The 18,837-nt window shown below is 46.6% G+C and overlaps 1 protein-coding gene across 6 annotated transcripts in view; it reads left to right on the top strand.

The window, feature by feature from the left end:
* The window catches only part of LOC134756387 (core-binding factor subunit beta-like), a 40,595-nt gene that overhangs the window by 9,256 nt on the left and 12,502 nt on the right, over positions 1-18,837 (top strand). For 2 of the 6 annotated variants that reach the window (XM_063695504.1, XM_063695502.1), the window contains exon 4: positions 5,386-7,580. The exons of 3 other annotated variants lie outside the window; for them this stretch is intronic. In XM_063695504.1, the coding sequence (XP_063551574.1) occupies positions 5,386-5,607 (222 nt within the window). In that variant the 3' untranslated portion in view covers positions 5,608-7,580. Of the gene's footprint in view, positions 1-5,385; positions 7,581-18,105; positions 18,350-18,837 lie in introns of those variants that run through there. One more of the 6 variants, XM_063695506.1, reaches the window with a different exon arrangement.

Here is an 18,837-nt window from a genome sequence, read left to right on the forward strand (position 1 = left end):
CTCAGCCTCCTGAGTAGCTGGGACTAGTAGCATGCACCACCATACATGGCTTATTTTTATTTATTTATTTATTTATTGTTAGAGACAGGGTTTCACCATGTTGCCCAGGCTGGTCTGAAGCTCCTAAGCTTAAGCCATTCCCCCACTTCAGCCTCACAGAGTGCTGGGATTACAGGCATGATCCACCCTGTCTGGCCTCTAAATTCGTGTTATGGGGACACATTTTCATAGTTAAAATGTCCTGAATTGACTGTGGCCTGTTGGGAGGTGGGATGGAGGAAACTACTTATGGAAAATGAAGAAACGGAAGCACACCAGAAGCAAGAAAGTGTCATCGATTTTTACATCAAGGACTCCATGGTAAAGAGAAAGAACAGGTAGCCTGTTTTTGTGGCTGACCATTGGACTGTGGACTGCACCTGCATCTACCAGGTTCTTCTGGATAGTCCCAGTTTTAAATTTTTGACCTGACATTCATGAACACAGTGCTACTGGGCAGACCTTTGTCCGGGTTTAAGCTTCAGAACATAATGTCTTCATGCAGTGGGAGGCCTGATTATGGTTATGATTCTGCCCTGGGGCATCTGCCCCTTCTGACCTGGAGGTAAACTTGGCATCTACTACTTACCTCTACACTTGAACAGCCAAGGATGGGCTGAGCACAGAGGCTCACATCTGTAACTCCAGCACTTTGGGAGGCCAAGGCAGGAGGATTGCTTAAGGCCAGGAGTTCAAGTCCAGCCTGGGCAATATATTGAGACCTCGTCTCTGTAAAAACAAACAAACAAAACCGAGGATGGGTGGGTGACATGGAGCAGTTCAACATGGGAAACCATTAATCTGAGAGCTGGAAGACCCTTAGACCAACCCCCCATTAACAGATGAGACTCTGCCCTGAGATTATAGCCTAAGATAATGCATTGAGCTTTTCTAGAGATTCAAAAATAATCCTAAAACCCCCAAGCATATTGCTACTGTTTGCTATTGAATAATGTTTTCTAGTCTGGGTGTGGTGGCTCCTGCCTGTAATCCCAACGCTTTGGAAGGTTGAGGCAAGTGGATCACCTGAGGTCAGGAGTTCGAGACCAGCCTGGCCAACATGGTGATTCCCCGTCTCTACAAAAATACAAAAAATGAGCAGGCCATCGTGGTGCGCGCCAGTAATCCCAGCTGCTTCGGAGGCCGAGGCAGGAGAATCCTTTGAACCTGGGAGGCAGAGGTTGCAGTGAGCCGAGATCACACCACCGCACTCCAGCCTGGGCTACAAGAGTCAAATTCCATCTCAAAAATAATAATGATAATAATGTTTTCTACAAGCAAGGAGTTACTTTGTACTGTGAACTGGTGTGAAGGTATCCACCATGTGTAAGCTTTTGGATTGATGACAGTTATTTCTAATTTTAAAAATAGCAACCCAACAGAAAATTGGGAAAAGGCATTAATAGGGATTTCACAAAAGAGAAAGCCTGCAAAACATAAAAATTTTCTCAACCTCATTAGTAATCAGGGAAATGCACAAGATACTACACATCTATTCTCTCCACAAATATTAAGAAGTTTGACAATACGAAATGTGTTAGTCCATATTCACACTGCTGATAAAGACATACCTGAGACAGGGAAGAAAAAGAGGCTTAATTGCATTAAGGGCTCCACATGGCTGAGGAGGCCTCAGAGTTATGGCCGTGGATGAACAGCACTTCTTACATGGCAGTGGCAAGAGAATATGAGAAGGAGGCAAAAGAAGCAAAAGACGAAACCACTGATAAACCCGTCAGATCTTGTGAGACTTATTCACTATCACAAGAATAGCATGGGAAAGACCGGCCCTAAAGATTCAACTACCTCCCCCTGGTTCCATCCCCGAACACATGGGAATCCTGAGCAATACAATTCAAGTTGAGATGTGGGTAGGGACATAGTCAAACCATATTATTCTGCTCCTGGCCCCTCCAAATCTCATGTCCTCACACTTCAAAACTGATCATGCCTTCCCAACAGTCCCCCAAAGTCTTAACTCATTTCAGTATTAACCCAAATGTCCACTGTCCAAAGTCTCATCTGAGACAAGGCAAGTCTCTTCTGCCTATGACCCTGTAAAATCCAAATCAAGCTAGTTACCTCCTAGATACAATGGGGGTACAGGTAATTAAGTAAATACAGCTGTTCCAAATGGGAGAAATTTGCCAAAACAAAGGGGTTACAGGCCCCATGCAAGTCCAAAATCCACCAAGGTAGTCAAATTTTAAAGCTCCAAAATGATCTCCTTTGACTCCATGTTTCACATCAAGGTCATGCTGATGCAAGAGGTGGGCTCCCACAGCCTTGAGTAGTTCTGCCCCTGTGGCTTTGCAGGGTATAGCCCACCTCCTGGCTGTTTTCATGGGCTGATGTTGAGTGTCCGCAGCTTTTCCAGGCTCATGGTGCAAGCTGTCAGTGAATCTACCATTCTGGGGTCTGGAGGAGAGTGGCCCTCTCCTCACAGCTCCACTAGGAAGTGTCCCAGTAGGGACTCTGTATAGGGGCTCTGACCCCACATTTCTCTTCTGCACAGCCCTAGCAGAGGTTCTCCATCAGAGCACCACCCCTGCAGCAAACTTCTGCTTGGACATCCAGGTGTTTTCAAACACCCTCTGAAATCTAGGTGGAGGTTTCCAAACCTCAATTCTTGACTTCTATGCATGTGCACGCTGAACACAACATGGAAGCTGCCAAGGCTTGGTGCTTGCACTCTCAGAGCCATGGCCTGAGTTCTATGTTGTCCCCTTTCAGCCATGGCTGGAGGGGCTGAAACACAGAGATACAAGGCCCCAGCCTACACACAGCACAGTGAACCTGGCCCAGCACAGAAATCCATTTTATCCTCCTAGGACCCTGGCTTGTGATGGGAGGGGCTGCTGTGATGACCTATGACATGTCCTGTAGACATATTCCCCATTGTTTTTGGGATTAACATTCAGCTTCTTGTTACTTATGCAAATTTCTGCAGACAGCTTGAATTTATCCTCAGAAAATGGGATTTTCTTCCCTATCACATTGTCAGGCTGCAAATTTTCCAAAACTGTATGCTCTGCTTCCTTTATAAAACCGAAGGCCTTTAGCATCACCCAAGTCACCTCTTGAATGCTTTACTGCTTAGAAATTTCTTCCAGCAGATACCCTAAATTATCACTCTCAAGTTCAAAGTTCTACAAATCTCTAGGACAGGGGCAAAATGCTGCCATTCTCTTTGCTAAAACATGAGGATTACCTTTGCTCCAATTCACAACAAGTTCCTCGTCTCCATCTGAGACCACCTCGGCCTGGACCTTATTGTTCAAAACACTATCAGCATTTTTGTCAAAGTCATTCAGCAAGTCTCTAGGAGGTTCCAAATTTTCCCACATTTTCCAGTGTTCTTCTGAGCCCTCCAAACTGTTCCAACCTCTGCCTGTTACCAAGTTTCAAAGTCGCTTGTACATTTTTGGGTGTCTTTTCAGGAGCACCCCCTCCACTGGTATCAATTTACTGTATTAGTCTGTTTTTACACTGCTGATAAAGACATACCCAAGTCTGAGAAGAAACAGAGGTGTAAAGAAAAAGAACTGTAATTGGATTTACAGTCCCACATGGTGGGGGAGGCCTCAGAGTCATGGCAGGAGGTAAAAGGCACTTCTTACATGGCAGCAGCAAGAGAAAATGAGGAGGAAGCCAAAGCAGAAACTCCTGATAAACCTATCAGATCTCACGAGACTTATTCACTATCATGAGAACAGCACAGGAAAGACTGGCCTCCGTGATTCAACTACCTCACCCTGGGTCCCTCCCACAACATGTGGGAATTCTGGGAGATAGAATTCAAGCTGGGATTTGGGTGTGGACACAGCCAAACCATATCACCACATGTGGAGAGACTGCGGATCAACAAAATCATCTCAAACTAATACAAGAGGTGAGAGTTTAAATTAGAACAACCACTTTGGAAAGCAATTTGGATTATCTTATAAATTTGAGCATTCTCATATGTTATGGCAAAGTAATTCCTCTACCATAGGCCCTGGAGAAACTCTTGCCCATATGTACCAGAAGTAGTTAAAAAAAAAATGCTCATGTAATGCCATTCATAATAGCAAAAATCTGGAAATAAGCCAACTGTTCATTAATAGGAGAATGGGTAAATTAATAGGAGAATGGGTAAATAAATTATACCCTTAAAAACTAAATAACATGTCATTTAGGGTAATCGTATGTATGCAATAAATAATGTGTTTTTTTTAAAGGAAGAGAATCCTAAACATAAATTCAGGTTAGTAGTTACCCTCGGGCTGAAGGGTGAAAATCAGGAAAAAGGACAGAGGAGGAGCAGATGTTAGGGTCAGAACCCTAGTTCTTTGGTTGTGTTGTAAGTTCACAAGTGATTACCATATTGTTCAAATAGATTTACACAGAGGCCCAGGCACAGACAAGGGTGAAATAGGAGCCAAGGTGTGTGCTATGAGCCAAGGATTATGATTAATCCAATTTTGTGCACTTTTAGCCATTTGAAAAACAGAAAAGCGAAACAACAAAATAATTTTTAAGAAATTGAATATAGGGTGCTATGCTCTGAATGTGTCCCGCTAAAATTAATCACCAATGTCATAGGATTAGGAAGTAGGGCTTTTAGGTAGTGATTCAGTCATGAAGGGAGAATCTTCACAAATGGGTGTAGGATCCTTACACAAGGACTGGAGGGAGTGGGCTTCCCCTGTTTTGCCCTTCCACCTTCTGCCATGTGAGGACACATTGCATCTCCTCTTGAAGACACAGTGCACAAGGTACCATCTTGAATGCAGAGACCAGGCCCTCACCAGACACCAATCCTGCTGGCACCTTGATATTGGACTTCTAGCCTATGGAACTGTGAGAAATACATTTCTGTTCTTCAGAAATTACCCAGCCTAGTGTATTTTCTTATATAGTAGCACAAACTCATTAAGGCACAATGCCTCATCATTTTCTTCTACACTTTTCTTTGTTGCCTCTTTAGCACTGGGTCATTTTATATTTGATCCTTCATAATATCTCTTACTTTTGGTTTTTCACATTTCTGTTCCAAGTGTATTCTTAGATACATATTTTCCACTATTAGCCTCAGGGGTTGCCTGGGAGTGTTTCTGTGCCACCGCTGTAGGACTGTGTGTGTGTGTGTGTCTCCCATTCTCTCTTCTCTCTCTGTCTCTCACCCTCTGTGTGTTTCTTTCCCTCTCTCTGTCAGTCTGTGTGTGTATGCCCGTGTGCGTGTGTGTCTTTGGACGAATGTGCTCTGTTCGCCAAAATGGGATTTTTTGCATGTCGGCCAGTCTTTGGTGAGCCTCTTTCTGCATCTCTGCCTGAGTCCTGTGGCTGGTTGTCCATCGTTTTCAGGGCGGTTCCACTTTGGGTTTGTGTAGTCCTCGATCACGTGAGGAGATGCGTCGGTCCCAGAGCAATCGAAGTATCATCCCCATCCTGAGCGGCCTCTTTTCTGGGATCAAGAGGACCACACTCCAGCCCAGGACAAAACCCCACAGCAGCTCATTGTCCCGCAGGAGAGGAGCAGACCCACCTCCAAGAAGATGGTTGTACCCCTGCACGGCTCTTCTCTGAGCAATGAAGCCACACCACGATACAGTTCTGAAGAGGAAGCCAGGAATGGGAGACAGCAACAATCCCTGTCCCTGGAATGCTGGCCTCTCTGGACAAGTCATGCGTTTCGCACCCCTCCCCTTATGCCCGTGGCGGTGGCAAGGTTCTGTAACTTGCCTGGGCTCTGGCCTGTGCTCTGTCCTCCCTCTTGCTCTGTCTCCCCTGTTTCTGAGGGGCCTAGTTGCCTCTTGGTCTGGCTGAATAACTTCGAAGATCGCTTCCCAGTCCATCAGGGAGACACTTTCTGGAGATCCGCGACATGACTCTCTCTCTCTCCAAACCTGTTTCTGCTGGATTGGGCAGGTCTGATAAGCCTGGAACACTTGGCTTCCATGTGTGTCTCAGACAGGGAAGCTTCTTTGGTCTCCTTGTTTCACCTCATCGGTGGGTGGATTGCCTAGAATGAGCGCTAGATGATCATGACTGGCCTTGTCTTCTAGGACAGGTGGTGTCCCATTTCCTTTGCACGTCCTGTCTCACAAATGAGGGATATCCTCTCCTCTGCTCATAGGTGGACTGATTCCCTGAATCTTTTGGCTGTAACGAATGTCAGGAAACCAAAGTAACTGGGCTGGGCCTGGGGATGGGGATGGGGCTGGGTGCAGGGAAGGTTGTGTCAGGGCTACCTGGGCGGTGGAGGCTTCGGGGTGGGGTGAATGTTGCAGAAACCTCTGTGCTCCTCTGGCAGGCATTTCAAAATGTGGCTTGGACTGAGGCACAGGCCCCGTCCAGGTTCCCAGGTCTTCTTTGGGTTTCCTTGGCACTCAGGGAAAGGCCACTTGTTCCCCCTTTCCACTGGGTACATGCCTGGACACCATTGTTGGTTTTGCCATCACCCCATATGCCTCCGGTGACACACATTCACCTCATCTTCTGTGGGATACGCCAGTGCCACGCGTGATCGCATTGTCTCCACCTCGGCTTCACACCGTCCCTGTTTGCACCTGTCCTGGAAAGCGGTGTCCGCTTGCAGGAGCCCCAGGGCTTTTAGAAGCGGGGCACGCCCTGCTCTTTCAAGGGAGGAGGGAGGCAGAGGGCTCACGGATCAGTGAACTTTCAGCTGACACCACGCCTTGAGGGCCATGGGATCATTCTGTGCTGCAGCGAGGACCTGCCTGCCTTACCAGATGTGCTGAGCCCATCCTTTCTAACCCGGAGGAGTCCAAACTAGGATATGAAGAGGAGTCCTGAGAACCCAGCAGGCGCCCTGAAGATCCCCCTCCATCGGTGGAAGTCAGCTCAAGGAGGTCCTGAAGACTGGACTTCTGAGGGTTTGGCCCTGGGACAGGATACTCAAGGACTCCTCTCCCACCCCGCCCCAAACTGGACCTCAGCCCCCACACCACAGCCCCCACTTTCTCCCCAGAGCTGAGGGATAGACCGAGAATTGCGACTAGAAATTCGATCGATTGGTATGAGGGATCACGTGGCCAGGGGCTGGCCAATGACCAGGCCGCCCGGGATGAGCTAATAATGGAAGCAATTTGTAACTTTCAGTAGCTCTCTAGGCCTGGGTACCAGAGGGAGGGAGGCGGGCACCCCCAGTCTTTCCATCCTCCTCATTCGTCTAGGGGCACCCGAGTCCCCTATTCCTTATTTCTCCTATCACTCAGGCACTGGCAGGGTCCTTTGCCACTCCTGTTGGCCGCCGTGGCTCCAAAGCGAGGTAAGCTGGTCCTCTACCCCTCAAACTCTTCACAACCCTCACCCCGTTTACTAGCACCTGCAAACCACAGCCTCCCTTCCTGTCCCATTAGTGAATTTAAATCGGATTTTGTTTTTCCTCTTAGTTGAAAGAAAAAAAATCTTTTTGTATTCTTTTGTGTAACCTATCTCGGATTTGGAGAAAATTTTAATTCAAATTCATACACTTATATTGGGTGGGGGGGTGAGTGGTACTTTCCTCCTTTTCAATAAATTTCTATACTTGCTACTTTATGGAGAGTTTTCTTTGGGGGTGAGGTACACCTTATGTTTTCACATGTGTTACTTCTTTAATGATAAGTTCAACTCCTTTCTCCATTCCATCCTCCAATTTTGCTATTTATAAATATCACCTAATGGATTTGGAGTTTATTCATTTTTCTCCTCCCTCACTAGTTTTTCAGCTGTTACAGAATCACCACAATTTATTTTTCTTTGTATGTGGATGAGGTTTTGTGTTGATTCCTCTTTTTGTTTTGTAAATGAATTTATTGTTTGGGAAACTCTTGGGGGGGTGTATAAAAAAGGTCTTTTGATTAATTCCAACCTCTCCTCTTCTGAAGAACAATTTGCTTGAAATGTTTTGTGTATTTTCCTCATTTTTATTATGTTTAAATTTGAGGTATTTTACCTTCTTTAAAACCTGACCTCTTTTTAAAATTTAACCTTTTGCATGTTAAACCATTTTTAAGGTTTTTATTTTATAAACTGCAATGGTTAGTAGATTTACTTGCCTTTCCCTGACCTCCTTCACGCTCCTGCCTCCTCGATCTCAGAACTCCCATCCCCAGCTTCCACAATTCTCAGCTTCCAACGGACTCATCCTCCCCTCTCCTCCCAGCCAAGGAGGGATGCCTGGGAAGTAGACAGTGTCCTTCTTGGGTCAGAACTTATGCTCTGGTTCTAGTTCAGGACACCTCCAGTCTGACCTCCAAGCCGGCAAAACGAGTGAGAGCAGAATTTCTGTTCAACTTTTTCATTTGGGACTAAGTTCTTTCCACTTCGCTGTATTCTGGAGAACTCTGATACATGAAATTGAATTTTAAGTTCTCATTTTTTCCCTAAATTCTCAGAAAAGTGCAGGCAGATTGTTTTTCTTCCTTAAATGTAAGCTGTTAGCTTAGGGGTCAGCCCTTTGGGTCTTTTACCTCCTGGGGGAGACTTCTCAGAGAGACACACAGTGTTGATTCTTCCCTTTAGTTTTGGGTAAGGTAGAAGGGGCAGGGATTGGGGAAGCCCATATTGATCTCTGGCTCTAGCTCTGAACAAAGAAGGGTAGAGAGCTGGCCCGGGGACTTCTCCCTTTGGTCAGTAAGGTTTGGCTTAGGAGAGGGTTTGAAGTAAATCCCAGCTCTGAGGAAATTCTTCTTTTTAGCATTACTGTGAAAATAAACTCTTAAAATGGTGTGACATGGCTTCAAAGTATTCAGATTTCTTGAAGTAACAAAAATAAACTTACAAGAGTAATTTGTGTTTCCCAAAGATCCGCCTCCAGTGACTGTCTATTTCTCTCAGGGAAACAGAACCCAACTGGGCAGAAGTAAAACTGCCGCCCCTCCCCTTTCAGTTCCCCAGTCACATTGACATTCTGGGCACATTTGGCCCAGCCCCTGTCCCTGCGTCTCCCAAGTATGAATCTAAATTACTATTAATAAGGGGCCGCTCCAAGTTAACTTGCATTAAAATAATTCATTTCAATTTGTTAATATTAAATGAATGCTCTGCACTTTAGCTCCCTTCTTCACCCTGGATTCCCAGATGAGTGATGGGAAGAGGGGGCAGGGAAGTAGAATGAGGATTTTATTTCTGGCTCTCCAGCTTAGCCACTGTGGTGCCTCCCCTGGGGGTGTGCGATCAGGCACAGTGGGGCCTGCTTGGGGAAAGTCTGATGGTCTTTTTTGGTGAAATTCATCTGTTTCAGCAGGAGTTGTGGGGGAGGGTGGGTGGGGAGCAGAGGGAGAGAGACAGAATGGTTTGGGGGACCTTGTGGGGAGCAGAGGGACTAGGGAGAAAGTGGGAAGGGAAAGGGACAGAGGTCAACAGGAGTTTTGGAGAACAAGGGTTGTTGTAGGCTGTGGGGGGTAAAGCCGATTTGTGAAGAACTGGTGATAGGAACTAAACAACCCACCTAGAAGGGGAGGGGCTTTGAGCAAGGGTGGGGAGGTGGGATTTGAGGCAAAACAGCTAGGAGTTCTGAAACTATTAATATCTAGCTGTGTGACTCAGGGCAAGTTGCTTAACTTTTCTCTCTGCCTTAGTTTCTTGACCTGTAAAACAGGGATACTAATAATAGAACTTATCTCGGGGTTATTTGGAATTAGAAGAAATACATGCCATGTGTTTTCCACAGTGCTTGGCACATAGAAACTGCCAGTAAATGTTAGCTCTTTTTATGGCAGAGTGGTTAACAGGATGGATTCTGGAGATAGACGGCCTGGTTTTGAATCTCAGTCATGCCTTATGTGAGTTGTATGACCTAGGCAAGTTACTTAACCCCTTGTGCTTTAGTTTCCTTGTCTGTAAAACGGGGTTAATAGTACCTAGCTCAAAGACTGGTGTCAGGATTAAACGAGTTATATGTATGAAGAGCCTGGAACAATGCCTATCCCATAGGAAACACTATGTAAGCATTAGTTGTCATTGATATTGTTGCTCTTCTGATCTAGGAAGGTTGAAAATAGAGGCACAGGTGAGCTACTACTTACAGGCTAAGATTGGAATCAGATCAACTCTTTCACTCCTATCCCTGAAGCTAGTCTTGCAACTGGGGCTGCATATGAGGGCTTGGGGAGAGATCCTATGACCCTGGAAGCTGGGATATCCAAGTCCTTCCTCTGCTCTAGATCTTGGGTTGGTGGTCCCTCCAAGACCCATAGACCCGAAGTCACTTCTTTTTGCCTGTGCAGGGTTGGAGTGGGGCTGGTAATGGGAGAATTACTTTCTTGGTCTAATAACTCCCTTTAGTAGAGAGTTAGTCCTGGGAGTGTGAGTTGGGGGAGGTTGGGTAGAGCAGAGGAGATTAAATATCGTTTATGTACCAGCCCACACACACTTGACCTCACCAGAGGGTTGGGAACACAGCGATTCAAAGAGGGGAAGTGATCTGACAAAGTCCTAAAGCTAGAACTTGGCAGAGTTGGCATCTGAACTCTGATCTGCTAGATGACAAACTTAAAGCCCTTCCATTGCTGCATGCTTTTTGAAGGGAGAGATGGGACACGTGTAAACTTGGGCCAGGACCATGGGGTAGATGGAAGATGGGCGAAGATAGAGTATTGGAGTGAGAAGGGGCCAAGCAGGAATTTTTCAATCATGGAAGATTTCCTGAGAAAAGAGATTCCAGATCAGGGTTCAGATGGTAGGGGAATGAGGATAGGAAGTAAAGAAGAGGGAGGGAGCCATGCATTGACAAGGAAGGAGAAGAAAAAAGAATTTATGCAAAGGCTGGGTCAGAGTAATGGACATGAATTCAATTTGCCTTGGGTTTGCCTTACCATTTATTGAAGGCATACTATGTACTAGGTACATACATGATCACATTTAATGTTCACAACAGCCCTGACAAGTGGGTTTCTTATCCTTATTTCCAAAAGAGTTCACTGAAGTTCTGAGAGCATAATCCCCGCTTTAGGTTACACAGTAGTAGCTGGATTTCCTGGCATCAGAACCCTCACCTACGCTGCCTCTGAGCATGGCTTCTGTGTCCCAGTCTCAATTTCCATGACTGTTTCAGGTCCTCCTGTTCCCCCGCATTTGTAGTCACTCTTGGTGACTGGGAACAAAGGGCTAGAGCGTGAGCTGAAACTGAGACAGGGAGTGGCAGGCAGGCAGTGGGGACAGAAACTTTTCTCACATCCACCCATGTGAAGAAGATGGACAGAAGGGTGGTCTTTCTGGAGGGAGGCTTCCAAGCCACTTTCCCAAGACAGCTGATCTTGGGATGAATGGCAGGGACCTGATTGGGTAGGGGATGGGTGGTCACATTGTTTTCTGGGCTGTAGACTTTATTTCCCTTCCTTTAGGAAGAGGAAGAGGACAGCTCAGGTGTGGGTTTGAGCCCTGGATTAAGACTGCCCATTGTCCACTAAAATCTCTTCTTTCCTTGCTGCATGAGGGTGGAGGGACACCCAGCTGGACACTCCATTTCCCAGCTGCTCTTGTTGCCAGGTGTAGACACAGGGGAATGTGAGGTGAGCATGTCCTCAAAGCCTGACGGCATTGAGTAAATTCTCCTTTGTGTTCTCTCTTTCATGAGCTGGGCAGATGTGCCTGAGACAGCTTTGACAAGGCAACTGAAAAGATATCCCTAAGAGAAGACAAAGCAAAGGTATGAAAGGAACACACATCCCTGACTGACTAGGAGGAAGAGAGCTGCCTGCTGTCTAGGAGGCAGCTGACTAGGAGGAAGCTGCTGACTAGGTGGCTAGTGCTGACTAGGTGCTGACTGCTGACTAGGTGCCTGCTGACTAGGAGGAACCGCTTACTCCCAGACTAAGTGAGAAATAAACTTCTGTTTTCTATATGCTACTGTGTTTTGGGGCCTTTGTGTTATAGCAGTTTTGCCGTCATCCTTTCTAATTCACCTTCTCACACCAGATATTTCAAATTAAAAAGATTATATCAGGCCAGGTGCGATGGCTCGTGCCTGTAATCCCAGCACTGTGTGGGGCTGAGGCAGGCGGATCACTTGAGGCCAGGAGTTTGAGACCAGTCTGGCCAACATGGTAAAATCCCATCTCTACTAAAAAATACAAAAATTAGCTGGACACAGTGGCACACTCCTGTAATCCCAGCTACTTGGGAGGCTGAGACAGGAGAATTGCTTGAACCCCGGAGGTGGAGGTTGCAGTGAACTGAGATCATGCCATGGTGCACCAGTCTGGGCTACAAAATGAGATTCTGTCTCAAAAAACTGATTACATCAGATCACGGAATAACTATAATGATATTTATTGGGCCAGATAGTATGCGAAGGACTCTACGCACATTATTTAGTGTAATCTATGTGACAATCCTCTTGAGATATGTGTTACTATTATTCCAGTTTACACACGAGGAAACAGGTTCAAGGAAGGTAAGTTATGTGCTGAGGGACACACAGGAGGGGGTGGAACTGTATTTCAAGCCCACTGGGTGTGCAGAAGTGAGCCTCTTCACCATGGGGGCAAATCCCTCCTGAGGACAGGGCTGGAAAAGCCATGGAGATCATCTTGTGCTTGGACAAGCCTCTCGCCATTCACCACAGGGCCCTGAGACTCCCATTCCTACCTTCCAGAAGCTCAGCAGGCTCGTGTTCATGTTGGGTCACTACATACAGTTTTATTTGAAGGAACGACCCCAGAGTTAAACTCATTTGAAAACCCCTGATAAATTCAGTCCCCTCTCTCTTTTTACAAGTGAGGCCCGGAGAGAAGACATGACTTGCTTAAGGTCACACACTTACTTTCTGTATCAATCTTTGTAAATCTAGGACGAGTTCTCATCCCACTGTATCAGGCTGCCTCAACAAACAGGGAAGTACAAAAATAGCCAAATCCAGGAAGGAGGGCAGTGGTCTGTGTCTCCTCCAATAATTTCATGGGACAGCCAAGCCTATTTCCTTGATTTCTCTTGTGCCCCTCCTGTCGGATATCTGCTTTGGGACCCATATCTTTTGGGCTTGCAGAGAGAACGGGCTGCACCAGTTCTCTACCCTCCGCATCACCCAGATGGTCAAACATGCAAAGGGAAAGGAGAGCTGGGGCCAGAGCCAAGGCAGGCAAAGAGAATCCTCGACCCCCTCCAGTCTTTCCACATTTATATTTTTGGAATTTCAGGCTCCCTCCTCCCCCTGGACCTTTCCTAGTAGCCCACCAGGGAGAAGAAGACGGAAAACTGCCATAAATTTCTCCTATTTATACAAGATGACAGAGTTCATTGTGCCAGAAAAAACACAGAAAGGGAGCTGTCAGGGGAGAAGGGACCCAGCCCTATACCTTCTGGGGTCAATTTATCTTTCCGAATCGTGGCTTGGGTGCTACCCTAACATTGCCTGTATGAAATGCAGGCTTTGACTTGGGGCAGCCAGGCCAGACAGCCCCTGAGCTTTGTTTCTGATCACAGTTTTCCTGCTTCATCTCAACTTCCCCCTACCCCTTACGCTGTCTTTTTAAAAAACAACTTTCTTGAGGTATAATTCATGCATCATACAATTCACCATTTGAAATGTACAATTCAGTGGTTTTAGTATATTCACAGGTATGTCAAACCATCACCATAGTTAATTTTAGAATATTTTCATCACCTCAAAAAGGAATCTTGTAACCTTTAGCTATCACCTCCCTATCCCCCCATATTCCTTCTTGCCCTTAACATCCCTAATGTACCTTCAGTCTCTGTAGATTTCCCTATTCCAGACTTTCATATGAATGGCATCATATAATAAGAGACCTACTGTGACTAGCTTCTTTCATTGAGCATAGTGTTTTCAAGGTTCATCTGTGTTGTAGCATTTATCAGTACTTCATTCCTTTTCAAGGCTAATATTCCATTTTATGGATATGTCACACTTTGTTTATCCGTTCATCCATTGCTGAACATTGGGGTTGTTTCCACCTTTTAGATATTATGATTCTCTCTTTCCTCTTATTCTCTAGACATCTTGGATAGTATCCAGTGAGGCCTGTGGGCAAGAATGGGTGTTTCTTATATTTGGGAACACCTAATATCCATGAAAGAAGGGTCTTGGCACATGTCTGCTTTCATGTTAAGTACATGTACTAGCTGGAATTTTCCTCCCTCTGTTGTTACTGAGGTGGGGCTGCTCCCTCCTTTATCAGTTCTCCCTTTTTATCATGATTGCTATGTTGGAAACTTGCTGACTCTTCAGACTAGGGGATTCAGATCCTTCTCTTGGGGCTTCAGAGACATGGAGTGGATGAATGAATGTCTTCCCATCAGGGAAGAGTTCCCTGAGTCTGGTCTCAAGTGATTCTCCAGTGCCTCACAGCAGAAGGAAGGTCTGTGAAGACTCCAGAGTCGAGAGAAAGTTATGTTCCTCGAGGTATGACTGAGCCCAGAATCCAGGCCTCCAGTGTCCATCTCCTTGCCTGGCCCATTTCAGTCTTCAGACATGCTTTGAGGTCAATCCAGTCACTCACCCAGCAACAGACACTGCCTCTGCCCTCATGGACCTTGCAGTTCTAGTGGTGAGAGTAAGATGAATACAAGTGAACAAAATGATGGCAAGTTGTTCAAGCTTGTTCAAACTTCTAAACACTGTTCAATGAACGAATGAACCAACAAGAACTTACTATGTGCTCTGGAAAGAAAATGTGAAAAAAGTCAGAGTTGTAAATCACTTTCTGCTACCACTATCTTTCCTAGTCTGGAAGTCAGCATTACTTCTCCATCCCTTGGAGGAGATAGTGGGCAGATATTACAAAATGTTAGCTAATAAGAGCTACCATTTATTGGACCAGACATACACCAAGGGGTTTCTATAGTTCATTAATTTTCACCCTTTGAATTAGGCATCAATATTTCCATTTTGAAGATGAGAAAAACCGAAACTCAGGGTTTAAGTAGCTATCTGAAATCACACCCATACCAGTAAGCGGCAGAACATTTGCTCTGGACACTGGGATAAGTATGTGTGTATGGGTTCTTTTTTTGTTTTTTTTTGTTTGTTTTGTTTTCTGTTTTTTTGTTGTTTGTTTGTTTTGGGGATGGAGTTTTGCTCTTGTTGCCAAGGCTGGAGTGCAATGGCATGATTTCAGCTCAATGCAACCTCCACCTCCTGAGTCCAAGTGATTCTCCTGCCTCAGCCTCCTGAGTAGCTGGGATTACAGGTGCCCGCCACCACGCCTGGCTAATATTTGTGTTTTTAGTAGAGACGGGGTTTTGCCATGTTGGCCAGGCTGGTCCCAAACTCTTGACCTTGTGATCCACCCGCCCCAACTCCCAAAGTGCTGGGATTACAGGCGTGAGCCACTGCACCCGGCCATGTATGTGTTTTTATTCCTAGCACTTCATAACAAATGCCAACATCTCTTCCTGCGGCCCTACCACAGAGGGAGCTGATCAGTTTCCCCTCCTGCCCAAAGGCAAAGCAGCCACAGGCGAAGTGCCAGAGTCCTCCCTCACAGCCTTCTGTCTAGTGGTTATTCCCGCTTCAAGGCTAAGGAAGGAAAGGACCCGTTTTGCTTTCAAAGGCTTTTTCCTTCCAGCCCTTGCTGTGCGGCCCGTTGTGTGTGGGAGGGACCATGAGAGGCCTGGATATTGTCAACAAAAGACTTGAACAAGCCAAAGCACTGATGATGTTGACAAGAAGGGGACCTTAACAAGGCAGATAATCAAAACATGATGACTGACAGCCCCTTTCGCATCCCTTCACCCTCTGCTAAATCAGGTCTCTTACATGATCTTGATGACAAATAATAAAAATTATAAACACATTACAGTTTTCACATGCATTTGTTCACTTCTCACAGCAAATATGAGAGGTATCTAAGGCTGAGCAGCTTACTACAGAAAAAAGTTTATGGGACTAGAACCTTAATTTTATGTAACAAAATTTATATAGAGCTTACCATGGATCATGTACTCTCCTAAATAGTTCAAAACTTTCATTTTTAGAGAGATGGGTGTCTTGCAGCCAGGCGCAGTGGCTCACACCTGTAATCCCAGCACTTTGGGAGACCGAGGTGGACAGATCACCTGAGGTCAGGAGTTCGAGACCAGCCTGATCAACATGGTGAAACCCCATCTGTACTAAAAATGCAAAACAAAAATTAGCTGGGTGTGGTGGTTCATCCCTGGAATCCGGAGACTGAGGCAAGAGAATCACTTGAACCCAGGAGGTGGAGGTTGCAGTGAGCCGAGATCATGCCATTGCACTCCAGCCTGGGCAACAAGAGTGAAACTCCATCTCAAAAAAAAAAAGAGGGGGAGCGGTCTTGCTATGTTACCCAGGCTGGTCTTGAACTCCTGGGTTCAAGCAATCCTTCCACCTCAGCCTTCTGAGTAGCTAGGACTATGGGACCATGCCACCAGGCCTGGCTGTATCTCACAACTATTAACTCACCTACTTTTTCACCACCATGTGAAGTAGGCATTACTGTTATTCACATTTTTTAAGATGTGGAAACTGAGGCATGGTAATCAAGTATCTTGCCCAAGGTTGTACAGCCAGCAGGTGGTAGAACAGGGATCTTGAGCCCAGCCCCAGCATCTGTGTCTAACCACTTTGCCAGGTGTGCTTCGCATGGGGACTAGAAACTCTAGTTTGTTAGTCTGGTGCCCCTGCTTCCGCCTGCCTCCCTCAGTTTTTATGGCCCATTGGAAAAAGCAAGCCAGAACTGTGGCTCCCAGGGTGATGATCCTTCAGCTGCCTCCTTGGCACTGTCATTCCCTCCTCCCATCTCCCGCCAAGGGCTACAGCCGAGAATACCACAGACGGTTTGCCATGGATCAAGATTTCTCTCAAGAAAGAGCTCACAGAAAGGCAGCTGTGAGAAAGGAAGTCACTTGCTACTCCCCTTATTCCTCCATCAGGAGGAGCTAGATGAGGTCACTACACATTTGAGTGGGTGCCATCAAAGCACAGCCTCTGGCCAGCGTGGAGACAAACGTGGGCTGTGTGGCCCCTGACTGAGTGGCTGAAAGGAAATTTGAGGTGGTAGATGATGGAACTGATTGAAATAAAACTTCGGTAGGAATGCTGCATGTCATTCATTCAACAGTGCTCCCTGACCAGGGCCCAGGGCCGTGCATATGAGCTGCAAATGGGTTTGTTCATTCATTTATATATCTATTTGCTTATTTATTCAATAAATTCTGATTATGCCCCTAAGAGGCACTGTGCTAGATGTCAAGGATGAACAAGACAAAATCCCTTCCCCACAGGGGCTCCAGGTCTAGAGAGGGGAGGAGGAAGGAAGATCCACAGTGATTTGTATCATATGCCGAGGAAAGAGAGTCATTTTCTATCACCGTTTGACATCCTCACCCCCAGTGCGGTCCTTCTCTTTGTCTCTCCATGCTGGGAGTGGGCAGTCCCTGCCCTGCTGCCCTTCAGACACAGCCCTCTTCCCTCAAGCTGCCCTCTGCCTGGATCCCACCTTCCTTGTGAGCTGGAGTATTTGCCTTGAAGGAGTCTTGACTCTCCTTCCCTGTCAGTCACTGTTTGGCTGCAGGCAGTGACAGTGGTGGCAATAAAGCAGCAGAGAGAAGGCTTTGGTATCAGAGCAGGGACTCGCAGGTGGGATGGGATGGGGATGGTTTTCTGTTTGACCCACTGTGTTCTCTGTGCTGCTCTGCCCAGGGAGGCTGACCTCTGCAGACTGTGTTACCTGGGCCCCCTGATCTCTCGGCCAATAGAGGTCCCGGCTGAGAAGGGGGAGAGAGGAGTCAGGGTATTTGTTTCCCCCATTCCCTGTCAGCCCCCTTTTTTGCCTGCCTGAAGCTCTGGTGGTGGTTGTGTTTCCTCCATGGTCACAGCTTTGCTGAGTGGCCTCTCTCCTGTGTCCCGTGACCAGAGTTGGCATCGGGCTTTGGTAGAGATATTTCTATCCTGGTGCCACACTAGCCCTTATTAGTTTTCTTCATCTGGTCTATGCCTTTAGAAACTGTCACATCACTAAACCCTTCAGTGAAACCCTTTCGAATGTGTCATTTATTTTCTGTTGCCACCCTGACTGGCTCACCTGGGTGCAGGGGAGGTGGGGACAGAGCAGGTTGGGGTTCCAGTTCAGCTTTATTATCCCTCTTTTTCAGGGTTTCCCAGAGGAAGAGGGAGAATTTGGACAAATGAATGAGGAACAACGCTCTCCTGAGGGTTTTCTTTAAGGGGCGAGGATCACTGCCGCTAGCTCCTTTGAAAGCAGAGTTAAGAGGCAGTGCAGGAAGGCACAGCAGGAAGGCTCATGGTTAGACTACAGAGAAGCAGCAGCCACTGCTGGGGACCTTCCCTGTGCTGGTCACTGACAAGCTGTCTCATTAAACCTTCCCAGACCCTCAACCCCTCCTAGTATCTTATCCTCATTTTACAGATGAGAAGACTGTGGCCCAGAGAGGTAAAGGTCTGGGGAGCAGGATTGGAGCTTCACTTTGTCTCAGTTTCTCTGGCAAAGAGAAGCCTCACCTTGTGATCAAGGGATTGGGAGGGTGACAGATAAATCTTGGCTTAAGTGTCAGCATAGCGCTGGGAATCTGGAGCTAGATGGCACTGGCTTGACTCCTTGGATCTGCCTCTTACTAGCTATGTGATACTGGGCATGCCTCCATTTCCCGATCTATAAAAATGGGGCTAATGTTAATAACACCTGCCTTACAGGTTGTGTAGAAGGTTGAATTTGTAGTTATGAGGTGCCCAGGAACAGTGCTGGCACACAATGAGCGCCATACACAAGTGTTACAGAATGGAGCCTCCTGCTCTCTCCTTATTTTCCACCCCCTGCCCTCTTCTCATTGCCCACCTCCCCTGCCTTCTCCTCACCATCCTGAAAA

This window comes from Gorilla gorilla, chromosome 12 (genome assembly GCF_029281585.2).
Source record: "Gorilla gorilla gorilla isolate KB3781 chromosome 12, NHGRI_mGorGor1-v2.1_pri, whole genome shotgun sequence".
Lineage (NCBI taxonomy): Eukaryota > Metazoa > Chordata > Mammalia > Primates > Hominidae > Gorilla > Gorilla gorilla.